At 36.2% G+C, this 18,744-nt stretch overlaps 2 protein-coding genes across 4 annotated transcripts in view; both read left to right on the forward strand.

The window, feature by feature from the left end:
- Window positions 1-1,943: 1,943 nt before the first annotated feature.
- pygo2 (pygopus homolog 2 (Drosophila)) lies at window positions 1,944-10,755 on the forward strand. 2 transcript variants are annotated; one of them, XM_073821750.1, is made up of 3 exons: window positions 1,944-2,036; window positions 6,612-6,661; window positions 7,226-10,755. In XM_073821750.1, exons 2-3 carry the CDS (start codon window positions 6,620-6,622, stop codon window positions 8,855-8,857), a joined length of 1,674 nt encoding a protein of 557 aa, XP_073677851.1. In that variant the 5' UTR covers window positions 1,944-2,036; window positions 6,612-6,619; the 3' UTR covers window positions 8,858-10,755. The 2 variants fall into 2 exon arrangements, with proteins under 2 accessions (XP_073677851.1, XP_073677850.1); XM_073821749.1 differs by having other exon boundaries at window positions 1,972-2,787.
- Window positions 10,756-12,664: 1,909 nt separating this feature from the next.
- Window positions 12,665-18,744, forward strand: part of cgnb (cingulin b) — a 35,867-nt gene continuing 29,787 nt past the window's right edge. For both annotated transcript variants that reach the window (XM_073821884.1, XM_073821885.1), the window contains exon 1: window positions 12,665-12,793. The gene's annotated coding sequence lies outside the window, so the exon portion shown is untranslated. The remainder of the gene's footprint in view (window positions 12,794-18,744) is intronic.

An 18,744-nucleotide genomic window follows, 5' to 3' on the forward strand; every position in this document is an offset into this window, starting at 1 on the left:
TCTTTACAGAATAAAACTAAAATAACAGCCTCATGCAAAGCATTCTGGGAACCAAAATCTGAAGGAAAAAAACAGAAAAAGGTTGATGAAGGTTTCTGGTTCCCAGAATGCTTTGCAGTAGGTTGTTATTTTATAGTTTTATTCTGTAAAGACAAAGACTTGTTAATGTTTAATGTTCATTTAACTTTGAACAAACTGTTGCCAGTAAATAACATAAATTAAAAATCTACAGTAAGTTACTGGCAACCAGCTGCAGAACTACAGCAATTTTTTTACAGTGAAGAAGGAAACACAATGCATTAAGAATTTGAAGATCAGGGTAAATTTAACTAATTTGTCTTCGGGGGAACATGTAAGTATCTTCTGTAGCTTCTGAAAAAAAAAAAAAAAAAAAAAAAGATATTTAAGCAAAAAAAGAAAAATGTACACATCTTCATTCTGTTCAGAAGTTTACACCCCATCTCTTAATGCATCGTTCTTCCTTCTGAAGCATCAGTGTATCTGTAATAGTTATATATGAGTCCCTCAGTTGTCCTCAGTGTGAAAAGATGGATCTCAAAATCACAGTCACTGTTGGAAAGGATTTGAATACACAATAATGCTGAAAAACCAAAGAATTTGTGGGATCTGAAGGATTTTTTCTGAAGAACAGCAGGCAGTTTAACTGTTCAGGACAAACAAGGGACTCATGAACAACTATCACTAAAAAAAGAACACAGCTGTGGATCATTCAGGTACCACAGTATTAGGAAGTGTATGTAAACTTTTAAACGGGGTCATTTTTATAAATTCAACTATTATTTTCTCTTGTGGAGTTTATGTAAACGTCTTTTATGTGAAATATCTTATTCAGGTATAAACAAAAAATAACACGAATTTTGTATGATCCCTCTTATTTTGGTAAAATAATTAATTAATTAATTAATTTTGCGGATTCTGCCAGGTGTACAGTATGTAAACTTTTGACCTCACTGTATGCGTTTGGCATGCACCGTGTTAACTCGACAACAAGAGGGCAGCAGAGACAGTGGTATAATACATTTTAGCTGTCTCCTGGAGGTGATTCACCGTAGTGAAGCTTTTAAGTAGCTAATTATCTTGATCTGAACACAATTTTGCCTTTTGAGCTGACTTAATTTATGATTTAAGATTGGGGGACTGATCCTAGATCAGTAGTAGTAGCCTACAAAAGGAAAACCTCCACTGGTGCACTGAATTGAGCTGTTTTGACTTGTGATCGTTGGTTCTGAATATCCAACAACATTTTTTAAATATGATTTAATTGTAATTATTTTATTATTCTGTTTGTGAGATCAGCATTCCCATAGCTACAGTTAATAAATGATGAAAGCAAAACTGCTTTTGACATAAAAAGTAATGTAGCAATGACGTAACATATTTTATTTTAAAGGCATTTTATATTTACAACAACAATGAGAGAGGAATACAAATTAAACTGATTTCATGAAACGGCAGTCTTGAAACTACAACTCCACTCATGCAGCTGAACCATACAAGCATTCAGACGCGCCTATAACCGAATCGGGGGTAAATATTTTCATTATAAAAAAAACTGTCAGAGTACATTTGCTCCAAAACTCTATGCACAACATCACAAATAAACTCTAATTGTACAAATTTACAATAACACCGACAGCAGTGTTCTGAGTGCAAAATGCACAAAACAGAATTTCTCCCTGCCTCATTCGCAAAAGTGGTCTGATCTCGATCAGTCCACATGCTTGATAAACGGGGGGGCGACGAGAAAAATACTAAGCATTTATAAAACCAGCGTCAGACGTTTATCAGGTTTACCTCACCTAAATGTTACCACTTTAAAATTAAATACAAAACAACTACATAATATGACTAGAAACATAAACATTTTGTAAAAATCACGTAGTTGTTTTAGCCCGTTCACCCCTATTTTCCACACATGCCCTGCGAGAGTCGACTCCGGCTGTCCCTCTTTGTCCGGCAACGAGCAGGCCGTAATTAACATGGCCAATTTCGCGTTTGGGGATAAATATTAAATCGTAAGTCTATTTGACATTGATTGTTTGTCATATGCGGGTTGACATCCATGTCTTGATGCAACAGTCAGGTGTATATGAGTGAGCTGTGTGAGCAACGTTTACCGTCTTTACCTTGCTTGCTGATGGCTAAACGGCTAACGGTAGCTAGATCGCGAATTCAAATCACGTTTGAATTAAATTCAAACGCATAACGCGTCGTTTACAATCGCACTGCACTTTCGAATCAAACGCTGTTGAAAATGGGGAGAAGAGGTCGGTGTGCTTGCATATAAGTGTCATTTAGACGGCCGTCCAGGTAGAAACACATCTGTATGTGATCACATTGCAGGCAGGCAGATGTGTATTCACATTCAGTCCATTGCAATCACTTCTTCTCACGGCTGGTTTGCGTGCTTGCAAAGAACTTTTGATTAGCAACTCAATCTTTTTAGACACTTATGCGATGCCCATCCAGATCGCGTTGTTATTTGTAAACGTGCAGAAAATGATACATCTAAATCTGATTCAAACCATTAATGCATCCTTCAGACATGTTGCTGAGTAGGTGCCTGATCTCATTGGCCCATCGGTACAGTTAAAATTAAGCATTCACGGTCAATTCCTGGGGCTGCGGGGTGAAACTCGTTGGACCCGAGGAGGTTTTCGTCAAATAAACTAATTTCTGTAAATGAACGGTGTCATGTCACCGCACCGACAGTCATTTTAATGGCGGGACAGCAGGCGGGACAGAGTCAAGGAAAACGAGGCAAAGGTAGGAAACTGTCAATCAGCGCATCTCTGTGTCCGAGCCGGGAATCCACACAGCTCTGGCTGCAAATCTCCCTTTTCCCTGTCCGCACATGCCTGAATGTACGGTGGCCTTGTTTTCGTGGGGATCTGTCTTTGGGTAGCTTTATGTCAACCTCGCATCACTTGTCTATTCACGCGTGTTCGTTGGGGTTTTGGTTTGTTTTTTTATTTTATACACACATTGCATTCAACTCTTTTCCAACTTATTTACCCTAAAAGCAAGCCTCTTACTTCAGAGTTTGGGATTTCTAAAGGGTTACATAAATGTTCATCAGCTGTAAAGTTTGTCTTCAGAGATAGACCGATATTGCTTTTATATGACAGATTGTCTTAAGTGTCTGATTAAATTCTCTTATTTTTGTTTTCGGACAAAATAGACTTAAAATAAATGATCTATTCGGTATTGTATAGAAATGGAAGCAAATAGTTATTACGCAATTATGTTTATGCAATTGTTTTGTCGAAATTGTCCAGATTTCCATTTATTTTTGGCTGTGTAATTGTAAAACTAAGATTTTGACTTGAAAATAAATTAATGTATTGGATAATAATAGTTGTAGTTATAAAAAAATACCCCATTCAAAGGTTTACATATCCTCCTGAGACCCAGCCCATTGACTTATGTCCTCTGTAGTGGACCTTGTGTTTTCATGAATTTTCTTTGAATTTTTGATTGATTCTTAATACGGTGTTGTTACCTGAATGATCCATAGCTGTTTTTTTTTTAAGTGATAGTTGTTCATGAGTCTCTTGTTTGTCCTGAACACAGTTCAGGTCTCACAAATTCTTTGGTTTTTCAGCATTTTTGTGTATTGAACCCTTTCCAACAATGACTGTATGATTTTGAGGACAGCTGAGGGACTCGCATGCAACTATTACATAAGGTTTAAATGCTTACTGATGCTCCAGAAGGGAAAACTATGCATTAAAAGCAGGAGTGTAAACTTTTAAACAGAATGAAAATGTTTTTTTTTTTGCCTAAATATCTAAAAAAAATAAATAAATCATTTAGTACTGCCCTTCAGAAGCTACAAAAGATACTTACATGTTTCCCAGAAGACAAAATAAGTCAAATTAACCCTGATCTTTAAATTCAAAAAGTTTTCACCCTCTCTGCATTTAAAGAAGTCCGGTGTGATATTGACCTAAAGTGTATTGAATCATGATACCGAGTGTGAACATATCTTGCATATCTCATCTCGGTTTGTGTCCCGCAGTCCGAAATCTGGCGTTAGTTAGCCGATGCTAACAACAGGTTGTCAATGAGGGTGAATAGGGCATCGGAGTAGCCATGTAAATAAATCGCTGTTTTATGCCATTTACGAGGTACAAAGTAGCTCCACACTTCATTGGTAGACTTCCAAGGGCCCTGACATTTAAAACGATACATTGAGAACTCAGAAATAGCACCGGTAGTTTATTTACAAGAAGATTTATACAGACAGTACCTGGAAGAAATTTACCAGCCGGTGCCATCTTGAATTTAGTCACGATAAGTCGAGTGACGAGCAGGAAGGAACTTATCAGGTTGTAGTTTCCTTCCTGCTCGTCACTCGACTTATTGTGACTAAATTCAAGATGGCGGCGGCCGGTAATTTTACTAAGGGGAATGTCTGTATAAATCTTCTTGTAAATAAACTACCAATGCTTTTTCAAAGTTCTCAATGTCTCATTTTAAATGGCAGGGCCCTTGGAAGTCTACCAATGAAGTGTGGAGCTACTTTGTGCCTCGTAAATGGTGTAAAACAGTGATTTATTTACATGGCTACTCCGATGCCCTATTGACCCTCATTGACAACCTGTTGTTAGCATCGGCTAACTAACGCCAGATTTCGGACTGCAGTCGACAAGCCGAGATGAGCTATGAAGGGTAAGTTCACACTCGGTATCATGATTCAACACACTTTAGGTCAATATCACACCGGCTTCTCCTTTAATGCATTTTGTTTCCTTCTGGAGCATCAGTGAGTGTTTAAACCTTCTGTAATAGTTGCATATGAGTCCCTCAGTTGTGTGTAGTGTGAAAAGATGGATCTCAAAAACATAGTCATTGGGAAAGTTCAAATACACAAAAATGCTGAAAAACCAAAGAATTTGTGGGACCTGAAGGATTTTTCTGAAGAACTGTCACTGGGGGGAAAAAAAAAAAAAAAAAAGCACAGCTGTGGATCATTCAGGTAACAACACCGTACTCAGAATCAAGTGTGTGTACATTTTTGAACGAGATAATTTTTATAAATAAAATTTTCTTATAAATTAATATAAGATACTATATGTAAATATATGTAATGTGAAATACCTTATTCAGCTCAGTACTACATTAAAAATAACATGCATTTTGTATGATTCCTCCTAATTTGTTAAAATAATTAACATTTTGCAGATTCTGCAAGGTGTATGTAAACTGTTGACGTCAACTGTATCAGCGGTCCAAATATTACAGTATATTTATTAAAAAAAAAAAAAAAACATCGGTCAAACCGATTATCGGTCTATCTCTAATCTTCAGTTTCGTGTCATAATGTTTGATAATGTGGGGTACGCTTAAATCTACATTTAATGGTAATAAATGTATGTATTTTTGGAGGTGCTGAAATGTGTTGTGGTAAAATTGAGTTGTTTCCACAGAGTTACATAATAAAATAACATGTTCTAGGCAAAAACTCAACACTTATATAGTGGTGGCCAAAAAATTATTAGAACACCTAGTATTTACACCAGCTAAAAACTGGTTTGAAGTCAGTTATTTCTATCTTTTGCTGTAGTGTGTTAGCAGGATATATAAGTTTACATTTCCCAACATTCATTTTGCCATTAATTGTAGTATTTTGAGATTTTTGTTTGCACAAGGAGTCTGACAACAGCCAGTGCTCCACACAGAGATCTGATCTCATCATCATCCAGTCTGTCTGGAATGACATGAAGAAACGGAACAAACTGAGACGGACTAAATCCAGAAGAACTGTGGCAACGTCTCCAAGATGTTTCAAGAGACCTACCTGCAAAGCTACCTGAAAAACTATGCACAAGGATGGTCACACCAAATGTTGATTTAATTTAGTTAATAGAAGTTAATTGATAAAGAAAATCTATTTATGACATTATTTTTGACAGCATCTTCATTTTACAGTGTTTTTACAAAAGTCCCAAAACTTTTAACTGTACTTCAGCTTTGCAGGTAGGTTTCTCGAAACGTCTTGTAGACATTGCCACAGTTTTTCTGGATTTAGTCTGTCTCAGTTTGTTGTTTCTTCATGTCATTCCAGACGGACTGGATGATGATGAGACCAGATCTCTGTGTGGAGCACTGGCTGTTGTCAGACTCCTTGTGCAAACAAAATATAACTGGATTATTACAATTAATGAAAAAATGAATGTTTGGAAATGTATACTGATATTTCCTCCTGACACACTGCAGAAAAAATATAGAAATGACTGACTAAAACTTAAAACCATTTAGCTGGTGAAAATACTAGTGTTCTGCTAATTTTGGCCACTACTGTATGTTTAACAAAATAGTTACCAAATCCATTTATTTTACAAGGCTAAGCTTTATCTCTTAAAATGCTAGTCAGGTTCACAGTTGATGTTAGCAGTGTGGCACAGTAGGCATGCAAATGACCAATTCCACCTAACACCACCTGGGGAAATTACAGTGAAAATTTATCTTGTGCACGTTTTTGCATCAAAAACAGTTAAATATAAATGTGTTTTTGGTCTAACGACTACTCTTCCCCCTCCCTATTCTTGTTCGTTGTTCCCCCCTTTCCATTTCTGCTTCCATAGGTTCCCAGATGAAGAGCCCAGAGAAAAAGAAGAGGAAGTCCAACGCTCAGGTTAGTTTTTTAATATTTGGTCTTAATGCTTTGTTATACGTAGCCTCACTTTGTTGTAATAGTATTTGCATCTTCCCTCTTTAAGCTAATGTTAACAATAATTGCATTTAATGGCCAATCAGTGCATTAAAAATATTAATACTAGCCTGCATTTATTTGATCCAAACTACAGCAAAAATATTTTTCTATTTAAAATAACTGTTTTCTATTTGAATATATTTTCAAATGTAATATTTTCAAATGATTTTAAAGATGAATTTTTAGCAAATCAGCATATTAAAAAGATTCCTGAAGGATCATGACACTGAAGACTGGGGTAACGATGCTGAAAATTTAGCTTTGATCATAGGAATAAATTACATTTGAAAATATTAAAATAGAAAAGTTATTATAAATTGTAATATTTTAAAATTTTACTGTTTTTGTAACAGAGACTTCTTAAAAAAAAACAATCTTACTGTTCAAACATTTTTGACTGGTGTTGTATGTATTCAATAAAACATTAGAAACTAAGCAATTCAATGTTACCAACTTATTTTCACCCTTTGTGCCCCTTTCTATTAGGGGGCAGCATTCTCCCACCTCTCTGAGTTTGCACCCCCTCCAACTCCGATGGTTGATCACCTGGTGGCCTCTAACCCTTTCGATGATGACTTCGGTCCGCCAACGCGATCTGGTGGGGGAGGTGGTCCAGGTGGTGCCTCTTTTCTTCCCAGCCCAGGGGGCGGTGGAGGTGGCTATGGTGGACCTGGTCGAATGGGAGGAGGTATGGGATTCATCGGGGGCCCTGGTGGACCTGGAGGCGGCCAGCCTGGCCGACGCCCCCCTTTCGGTCCACCAACGCCAAATACCGGACCACACCACCCGCTTGGATTTGGAGGCATGCCAGGGTTTGGAGGTGGTGGAGGCGGAGGAGGTGGTGGAGGAGGATTTCCTCCAGGAGGCCCATCACAGTTTAACATGCCACCCAATTTTAGCCCACCCATGCACCCTGGGCAGGGTTTCAATCCGATGTTGTCACCTGGAGCAATGGGTGGCGGCCCAGGAGGTGGAGGAGGTCCACCACATCCAAGGTTTGGGATGCCTCAACAACAGCCTCCACATGGACAAGGTGGGCATCCCTTTAACAGCCCACCCTTACCCGGTGGCCCCGGCCCTCGTGGGCCTCCACACGGCCCTATGAACCCTATGGGGGGAATGGGAGGAGGAATGAACATGATGGGCATGGGTGGCGGAGGTGGAGGAGGTAATATGGTGGGAGGACATCCAGGTATGCCTCCACAAGGACAGTTCCCTCCTCCACAAGATGGTCCGTACCCTGGATCAAGTCCTCCTGTTGGTGAAGAGGGAAAGAACTTTGGTGGTCCAGGTGGTGGTCCACCTGTTCCCTCTCAACAGCAGCCACCTAACCTTAACCCCTCCGGTCCTCCATCCAACAATGCCACCCCTGGTCCGTCCCCAGCCCCTGGACCCCCACAGCCTGGAGGAGGTTTCCCGGGTCATCCAGATGTCCAGCAACCCAACCCCAACACTCCAGGTCAACCCCAGTCGGCTCCTCAACCCCCCAATCCCAATTCGTCCCCCACAGGCCCACATAACGGCCCCCAGCCTCAACAAGCGCCAACCAATCAGCATCCTCCACCCAACTCCACTGGAGGCCCTGGACCCAACACCCCGTCCAACCAGCAACAACCAACACCACCAAACTCCGCTCCAGGTTCGGCGGCCTACAACCAGCAGAACAATGCTCCTGGAGGTCCAATGCCAAACCAGCCACCCAACTCCAACCAGAACAACCTTAACAACAGCAGTGGTGGCAACACCCCAGGTAGCAACCCCAATCCTCCTTCCAACTCCAACTCTACGCCTAACACTCAGTCCCCACTACCAAGTGGGCCCGCTCCACCATCTGCTGGCCCAGGCTCTGGTCCCCCAAAACTAGGTGGAGGCATGGTGTTTCCTTGCGGCCTCTGCTTGTCAGAAGTACACGATGACCAAGAGGCCATCTTGTGTGAGGCCTCCTGCCAACGATGGTTCCATAGAGACTGCACAGGCCTAACTGAGCCAGCGTATGGGCTGCTAACCAGGGAGAGCGCTGCGGTGTGGGCTTGCGATTTCTGTCTCAAGACAAAGGAGATTCAAGCTGTTTACGTGCGCCAGGGACTAGGACAGCTGGTGGCTGCAAATGATGGCTAAGCGAGAAAAAAACGGGAAAGAGGGATGTTTGATTTATTTCTTGGTGCTTCATGTCTTGTGTTTCATGGTGAAAAAGTGAAATGGAAGAGAAGATATAATCCACCAGAGGAGAGCGAGATGTATGGATAAAACTGAGCATCTTAATCTAATGTTGCATTTGTTTCTTCACAGACCTCATAAGCACTTTTAGGGCCTATGTCTCTGATTAAAAACCATTGTACCAGATGTTTGAAATGTTTGTATATAGAACATCATGACACATTTTGAAAATTCAGCTGTTTTTGATTGATTGTTGCACTCATTGGTCTTCATTACACCTTGGTGACAGATTTGGAGACACAGCTTGATTCTAAACACAGTAGAAAGCAAAATTTAATGTAAGAATTGAACCTTCTAAAGAGCTGTCCAATCTTTTTACCTTCCAAAATCCAACTTTTTTTGATCTGCGAAAGCACTGACGCCAACTTGCTACCTCAAAATTTTGACATGTCTGGATAAGAATGCTTTAAGTCAAGAGTGTATAGTCACCACACAACCTCTCCTCTCCTCTCAGTGATCTCCATTTCAGTATATCCAAAGGAAAACGGCAGCATCCTGAAAAAGGCATATAAGACATGTAGATAATCAACATTACACTGTGTGTCATTGAATACATGAGCGATCTGATGGAAATTGGAGTCCTGCGGTTCTAGATTGTTTCTTTTCATGTACAGCTACTCAGTTCTTGACACAAAGTGGACAATGGTGGCTTGTGGCATAGCCGATAGCGGTGATCCATAACCATATCAGTGTATGTATGTAGTCTTTGGATTGCATGTGAACCAATGCAGTACTTTGTCAGAACTGTTTTCAACTGTTACCTTTACTGTTCCGATTAGGCCTCATCCTGGGCTATGAAGTAGACCAAATAACAGAACGAATTCAAATGTTGTCGCAGAATAAGATGTTTGCAATTTCTTTCTTTTTTTTTTATTTCTACATTTCTTTCCAAGTTGCCTTTTTCTTATTTGTTACTTTTTATGTACCTGTGTGTATGCTGTTCAATGTGCTTGCTCTGGTGCCCTCCATTCGCCAGCATTGTGCAGTAATATGGGGGGGGGGGGGGTGTTCTGGGCTCTGGCTCTGTACTGAAAGAAGTAAACTGAATAGTTTTTTTTACAAGTCTTTTTTTGTGACCATTTTATTGTATTAAATATAGGTTTAAAAAAAATTTAAAACCTGTAGTTGAAGATGTATATGGGCCATTCTACAGAAGTCAGAGTTGGAAATGTTTTGGAATATTTGCCCTCTGCCCAAATTTATCACTACCAAAACAGTAATGTATAATATATTTATAAGGGTTATATTTACCTATTATTATTTTGCTTATATGTGACCCTGGACCACAAAACCAGTTATAAGGAGCACTAGTATATTTGTAGCAATAGCCAACAACATATTGTATGGGTCAAAATTATCGATTTTTCTTTTATGCCAAAAATCATTAGGATATTAAGTAAAGATTCCATGAAGATATTTTATACATCTTTTACCATAAATATATCAAAACTTAATTTTTGATTAGTAATATGCATTGCTTAGAACTTCATTTGGACAACTTTAAAGGCGATTTTCTCAATATTTAGGTTTTTTTGCACCCTCAGATTTCAGATTTTCAAATAGTTGTATCTCGGCCAAATATTGTTCTTTCCTAACATCAATAGGAAGCTTATTTATGCAGCTTTTAGGTGATGTATAAATCTCAATTTAAAAAAATTGACCCTTATGACTGTTTTTGTGGTCCAGGGTCACATATCTACATTGTAAGTATATTTCTTTGCTATTTTATGCCATTTTTTTCAAAAGGTAAATTAATAGCAATTACATTTTTAAATATATTTTAAGTGTAATTTATGAGATTTGTTGTATTTTGAGTCCAGTTTTTTCTTTGTAAAAGGCAAAAAGTTGATCATACTGATTTCAAACGTAAGGATTCATTAGTTTGAGTATACATTAAACCAAACACTATCATAACATCTTAGTTGATAATTTAGTATACTTTTTGACGAAACATCCCATGTTTCGATCGTGACTGCACATCTTTGGTGACAGAATTTTATCTCACATACTAAAGCACTACTAAAACATACAAAAGTACTAGTGACATGAAAATGCAGGACTTTTTTTTAACATAAAAGTTACATAAAAACATTTTTGAATTTTTTTAACAATGGAATAAAATGCAAAAATAATTTTTATGTTTTCATAAATTGAAATTTTTTGAGTTAGGGTTCAGGACAGCCGCCTGCCAATTGAAAGTACCCAATAAATTATGTTTTATATATATTAAGCTTACTGATATTTTAAAATAATTTTGTGGGTTTCAATAGATAATAATAGGATCTTAGTAAACATCTAAGATTTGAATATGCTATATTTGAAATGCTTTTTAAACTTGTTTTTTGGTTGCGGGACAGCAGTTTGGACCAATTCTGTAGAATGTATTTTTAACATATTGGTCTATTTTTCAGTTGTTCATTATGAAGGGAGCAGCAATCTGTAAGTTACCTAAAATATTTAGAAATAGCAGGGATTTTGTAACAACCTAATTTATATCTAGCCTATTGCATTTTGAAGCTTCTGTGTTTTTAGGAGCTTTACTAACAAGTTGCTATGCGAGGACTGCTAGTTTATAAAACACAGTCCTTTTAGCAACTTTTTACCAACTGTAATTTGTTTAAAAACAAAACATAAAAGTCACTTCAAGTAAATTAACCAGAGACCTTATTTTACAATTAAAAAAAAAACTATTCAAAGAAGCTTCTGTAAATATAAGAGGAACCTCATGCCTCAACAATGCAAATTTTGGGTGTATAAACTAGTTAGTAATGCTAAATAAAACATGAATGGCTGTATTCAAGAAACATGAGCTGAACAAAAGTCTAAATCAATGGCACATCCATGATATTGCAAATTATTTTCACAGAAAGTTTGCAGTTTAAGTTTTTTTTTTAGAAAAGGTGAATATTTTTGACAAATAATAAATTGACAAATCTAACTAAAATCTTTATAAGATAGATTTGACTTTAACCATTTGTGACCCTGGACAGCTAAACCAGTCTGAAATAGCATGGGTATAGCTTATTTGTAGCAATAGCCGAGAAAACATTGTAGGGGTCAAAATAATCGTTTTGTCTTTTATGCCAAAAAACATTACGCTATTAAGTAAAGATCATGTTCCATGAAGATATTTTGAAAATTTCCTAAGGTAAATATATCAAAACCTATTTTTGATTTGTAATATGCATTGCTAAGAACTTTTTGGAAAAATTTAAAAACGATTTTATCAATATTTCGATTTTTTTTTTTTTGCACCTTCAGATTCTAGATTTTCAAACAGTTGTATCCCTGCCAAATATTGTCTATACATTAATGGAAAGTTTATTTATTCGGCTTTCAGATGATGTATAAATCTCTATTTAAAAAAAAAAAAATACTCTTATGACTGGTTTTGTGGTCCAGGGTAATTTGTTATGCCCTCATGATAAATGTTTAGCCAAGTTCATTTTCTTTTTACTATTGTTTTAATTTTTTTTAGTATGTTGTCTTAAAACTAAACGCAATTTTAACAGGAATAAACAGTGGCGTCAAGTTTCTTAAATTGCTTAATGGACGGGTCCTGAATTATTTGTATTTGATTGACATTGGATCTCGGCCAATCACGTGTCCCAATCGCCCGGCCTTGGGACAACTCTCCAACCAATGAGCGCGCAGGAGGGGCGGATCGATGACGCAAAGGCAACAGGTTGTTTCGGAAAAAAAAACGCACTGACAGTTTTGCATGGACTGTCCATCCTCGGTTTCAACGAGGAGTTTTTAATTGACGCCAAACCTAAAAAGAGCTTCTTTATTATTTTGTTGCTTGTGAAGGTCATTGCCGAAGGTTTCGGAAAACAGGTAAGCAGAATGAATGTCTTTGTTTACCCAGCGGTGTCTGTTTGCTTTGGGCTTTTTGTTTTTGTGCTGTTCATGGCTGCGGGGTTGTGTCCAGACTTTCAGTTGTTATAATCCATATATCACATGGCTACACAAGTACAGTTCTGCTGAGCAAAGCAAAGAAACACCTGTTGCTTTGTGTCCGAAGCTGCAGACTGGTTTACAGAAGATGCGCTGATCCAGGTTGGCGTGTATCCTCTATAAAAATAATAAAGTCAGTATGACTTTGAACTGCGTTGATCTCAGCAGTACCTATTAATATCACTTTTGTATATTATATATAGACAAAATTGCGTTTTTTTAAACATCCCATATGATTTAAAAGGGTTTTGATACTCATATGTATATGTACAGGACAACACTTCTAAACAATAAGTCAAAAATCTAGCCATAAAGTCTTCATTGTATTATTAATGTAACTCTAACCCTGTATATTAAAATAACATGCTGGTTTCGATCCCACCGATACTGACTGACTTGCTAGGTGGGTGTGACGCAATTTGAACACGACTGAAAAAAAATCGTTTCATTCTGCACCTTTGCTTGTGCTTCCTCATCTCTCTCAAGTCATATCTTTGAATAGGGAAACTTAGGGACAAAAACAGCTCCTCTAAAAAGTGCCTGTCTCAGTGTAATTTAATATTTAGCTCTTGGTTATTTCCAACACAGTGCAACTAGAACATAGTTGAATGTAATTGAAACAATAGCTCAAACCTAGCCTCAAACCCAAATACTATCCTTGCTTTGTAGTAAAATAAACTGGCAGATCAAATCTAAATAATTAAATAACAATGAAATAATGACAATGAATAAGTACACAAAAGGTAGGTCTAGTGTAGTATTTTGCTTGAGAATACTTATAGAGAATATTTAAAAGGCTGATTACAAATTATTAGTTTTGTTTTTGTTTATGTGCTTGTATATCACTTAATCAAGCTACTGTATTTTGTCAACAAAACTAGCCAAAATCATATTACTGAGAGCTTATATCCAGTTTTGACAAAGCCCCTGATATAAGCTTAAATTATTGTGATTATCTGTTTAAGGTGACAAGAAACACTCTATATAACACTATAAAAATGAATGTCATTGCATTAGTAAAATAATATTGAAGTAAGAGAGCTAAAATAAGAACCAACAAAAATAACCATGTGACAAGTTGGATAAAAGTAGTTAAAACAATAAAAAAAATAAATTTCACATAATATACTGACTACTGGTAAAGAGTGTACTTTTTGGGGCCTGTGTAAATCAAATAGCAGTTATTTAGACCACATTTGGTGGCAATTTGGAAGTGATGAAGAGTGAAAGATGCCCGTATTTGGGCTAAAGACTGTCATAATTGACATAAATAGCATTTTCCCCATAGAAGCATCAGCCAAGAAAACAATTAATGGATTAAAGCCAATTCAGACACAAGTACCCTCAGGGTACTAATACTTTCAAAGAGAGTAGAAACTGTAAATAAAACCCTTTCAAATCTGTTTAGGTGAATTATTAACAAGAGTTTAACTTCCATGTGAAACCTGCAGCTGGGATGAGTCATGTTAGTGTGTTATTATAAACCTTAAAAATTAGATGTTATACTCATAATCTGTAACGGTGCATGCAGGGTTTGTGTGTACACATTCATGTGAGTGGTTGACATAATGTGCTTTTTATGTGTGAGTAATGCTTACAGAGCTGAAAATCTATTTCTAGAAATTTGAGTGTGGTTTGAGTGTAAAGTTACTCTATATGTTATTCAGTTTCGAGGAATCGAGGGAAAACGGAAGTAGATCCAAATTATTTGGTTTTAAAGTCGTCAGAGAATAATTCTATTTTCTAAATGCATTTTTTTCCCTTTTTGATCATCTGATACACTCGGATGTATGTCACAAGATAAATAATCTGTCACTACTTTCATTTTATCGCAACTTTAAATATACAAAATTACACTGCTAGACAAAAGTTTTTGAACAGTAAGATTTTGAAGGTTTTTAAAGAAGTCTCTTCTGCTCACCAAGCATGCATTTAAAAAAGTAAAGTTCTGAAATATTTTGACTATTTAACCCTTTATAGGGCACTCATTGAAATACTTGGAAATTCTAAAATTCAACCCCAGAGTGTTATTGGAGGTTATTACAAGACCTTTAAACTTTTGTGACTTAAATTTTTTTTTAATGTTTTTATGTTGAAAATTAGGTTAAATGAAGTGATCATATATAGTCACTTGCCGGTCTATGGTAACTTTTTCCTCCCCAAAAAATGTGTATACATTTTAAATATAAGGCATAAATACATAAAACAAATATAATATTCATAGAATATTTATTTAGAAACAATTTACACACAAAAATATTATATATATATATATATATATATATATATATATGTATGTATGTATGTATATGAACACAAAAACTTAACAGAATATTTATTTAGAAAATTAAAAATCTTGCTGTCTTCCTCATCAGAACCCTAGATGGGGTCAGCTGGCACATCAAAACTGACTTCTATCCATAGAATTGTTGAGTAGACAGCTGTGAAAGAAAAGGTTTCTGAGTCAGTATCAAGCCCATGTTGATTTGTTTGTGAAAGAAAAGTGCAGATCTACTGAAAACATATAATATTCACATAAATAGTAAATTTATAATAAGAACTGAAAAAAATAGCATTAAGTACTGGTGGTACCACCTATTTTAGCAGAAATAATAAACACCAATCTATTGGTACTAAAACCAAAATTACAAATTTTTCACTGTTTATTTCTTGATCATTTCAATAAATGGTTTAAGTTTGACACTGGATTACTGCATCATGGTATACAAGCCTTTGCAATATTCAGTGGACAAAAAACAGGCATAAAAACAGCCAAACTATCACTTGCCTTACTTTTACCTGAACCGGGCGTATGTCTAAAAATGGACATTCTGTTGTGTTACCACAAACGGGCGTATGATCAAATATGATCACACCATTTTTTTTACCACATCGTTCACTAATTTCTAGAAATCAAACGCAAACAACGTCTATATCACCATATAACACAACTATTCAGCTATATAATGTGTGAGTTTCATTGACTTACCATTGTGCATTTCGATGCTTTCTCCGTTTTTGTGGGACAAAGTAGGAGCGTAAATCAGCATTTTCTCATTCCGGAAGCACGCTGAAGTTTGAAACGCCCCAGACAACTTCCGATTGGTCAGATGCCATTGTGTCGCTATCCGTGACGTAGACTAACATCCGTTGATTGGCTGGGACAAATCCATGTGCTTACACGATCTCATACAAGGGAGGCAGACGCTATTGAAAATGTTCGATTAAGTGATCAAATATGGTGCCTCGCCCTATAAAGGGTTAAAATAACAGTTTTCTATTTGAATATATTTTAAAATGTAATTTATTCCTGTAATTTCAAAGCTGAATTCACATGTCACATGATCCTTCAGAAATCATTCTAATATTCTGATTTTATGCTCAGAAACATTTTATTATTATTATTATTATTATAATATTGAAAACAGCTGAGTAGAATTTTTTTCAGGTTTCTTTGATGAATAGAAAGTTCAGAAGAGCAGCATCTATCTAAAATAGAAATCTTTTGGAACATTATAAATGCCTTTATCATCACTTTTCAATTTAAAGCATCCTTGCTAAGTAAAAGTATTACTTTCTATAATTTCTTTAAAAAAAAATATTTTCAAAAATCATGAAAAAAAAATTACTCAACTGTTTTAAATATTAATGATAATAATAAAAATGTTTCTTGAACAGCAAACATATTAGAATGATTTCTGAAGGATCATGTGACACTGAAGACTAATGTAATGATGCTGAAAATTCAGCTTTGATCACAGAAAAAAATTACATTTTAAAATATATTCAAGAGAAAGCAGTTATTTTAAACAGTAAAAATATTTCACAATTTTACTGTTTTTGCTGTACTTTGGATCAAATAAATGCAGGCTTGGTGAGAGACTAAAAAACATTAACAGTCTTGCTGTTAAAATTTTTTTGACTGGTAGTGTATGTGTGATAAATGTAGGGTTGCAAAGGGGTGGAAAGTTTCTGAAAGTTTCCAAAATGTAGAAATTTACCCACATCTTGCAAACCTAGATATGAAAAAATATTAACAGTAGTGTGGTTGACTTAAAAAGAAATTAATAGAATAGAAAAGCTTTTGAATTTAAATTCGCTGGTATTATTACTATTTACAGTGAGACTGATTATGAATAAAAATATAAGTATGTGTACTAATTAGCATGCTAAATCAAATGGTTAATTTTAGTAGGTTAATAGTTAAAAATTAAATGCCTATTAGATTTTTGTTTCTTTTAGATTTTTTATTTTTCTTTCATTTTTGGCCGAATTAATGTTGCATTAAATAGGTCAGAAATGGGGCGGTAATTTGGTTTATTACAAAGAGAACAATCATCACATGCCTCCTAATAGTCAAGTGTATGTGCAACAAAACTTTTTGTATTGTTAATTTTACTGCATGAATAGAAGATGGCACAGAGAACCAATAATCTAGTCTAGTAACATTCCTCCAAGAACAAACACAAACAGCCATTCTGATGCCAGGAGAATCGCATCCACATACCTATCCAGACCTGTTTTCATAAGCTTGTAGCTATAATGTTTGGCGGATGTACACAAATGGATTCTAATGCAATAATTGGAGAAACCTGGAAAACAACCTCAAAGAGTTTTCTTTGTACAGTTTTCCCATAATTAATCTGCTCCTTTAACCAATGAGAAATCACATCCATTTTACAAGAATGCTTGGAATTCTGTCAATGTGAGGAAGACAATGGCTGACTTTGAGTAGCTAATCACACCTAATGGCTCAACAGGGGTGCTGATAGTTATAATGTAACCAAATACCCCTGTTTCAATAAGTTATTCATTGATAGACCAGAGTTTGTGGATTGTTGGTTTAGTTCTCAATGTCTTCGCAGATTTTGCCCCCCCAAGCGCATTATAAGTTGGTGTTTACCACAGGATGCAACATACTACTACAAACACAAAGCAACTGTTAACATCTAAAGTTTGCAGATAGAAATTTGCTTCAAGACTTCAAGCAGCACACACAGTCTGAGGAGGTGGTTAAACGAGGGCTGCATAGCTCTGAATGTTTTCTGCATCACTTGCTTTCTACAATAGAGCACAAATGGTTCTCTTTAAACACCAGTAACTCAGATAATCAGCAGATTAGACTCAGCATCTTTGATCCTTCGTGCAAACATGCGCTTTGATATGATTTGAGGAATGTTCCCGTCACAGTGATAAGCTGTTTTTGAGCCAATGTTAGCTTTCCTGCGTACTGGAACTGTGTTCTAGGAAAACGGGAAGACAGGAAGCAGAGTGGAATGTGCTAGAACCTGCTCCTACCAGCAGGCACACCTGTTTGTCGCACACAAACAATATCTTTCTCTTTTTAGAAGCAAGAAGACTCTCAATGCACTGATACCTGATAGCTGTGTCACGTACAAAACTGCTTTATATTTCTATTTACCAAAGTGTGACACTTTATCACTTTTAGCACTTTATCAAGAGCGGTTTGTTAAAGGGTCTCATGGGAAATTAGTAGTATTAATAGTCCAACATATATTTGAAAGGTGAGCCAAGATGGAAGCAGCAATGAAGGCTGATAGGTCTAAACGGCACAAAAGTATACAATATTTGCAGGCCAATGCTGATTTTTTTTTAATTCTTTTTATAATTAAAACTTAGATGGTTGAATAAATTGCTCGCCATTCCGGCTGTAAATAAAATGATAATACAAAATTATACAGTTGAAGTTAAGAGTTTACAGAATCTGCAACATGTTAATTATTTTACCAAAATAAGAGGGATCATACAAAATGCATGTTATTTATTTAGTACTGACATGAATAAGATATTTCACATAAAAGACATTTACA

This window comes from Garra rufa, chromosome 17 (genome assembly GCF_049309525.1).
Source record: "Garra rufa chromosome 17, GarRuf1.0, whole genome shotgun sequence".
In the NCBI taxonomy this organism is placed as follows: Eukaryota; Metazoa; Chordata; class Actinopteri; order Cypriniformes; family Cyprinidae; genus Garra; species Garra rufa.

Coding starts and splice junctions, on each gene's coding strand:
- pygo2 (XM_073821749.1), top strand. CDS start 2,742: ATGGCGGGACAGCAGGCGGGACAGAGTCAAGGAAAACGAGGCAAAG. Junction 2,788..6,611: donor TCAAGGAAAACGAGGCAAAG/GTAGGAAACTGT, acceptor CTGCTTCCATAG/GTTCCCAGATGAAGAGCCCA. Junction 6,662..7,225: donor AGAGGAAGTCCAACGCTCAG/GTTAGTTTTTTA, acceptor CCTTTCTATTAG/GGGGCAGCATTCTCCCACCT.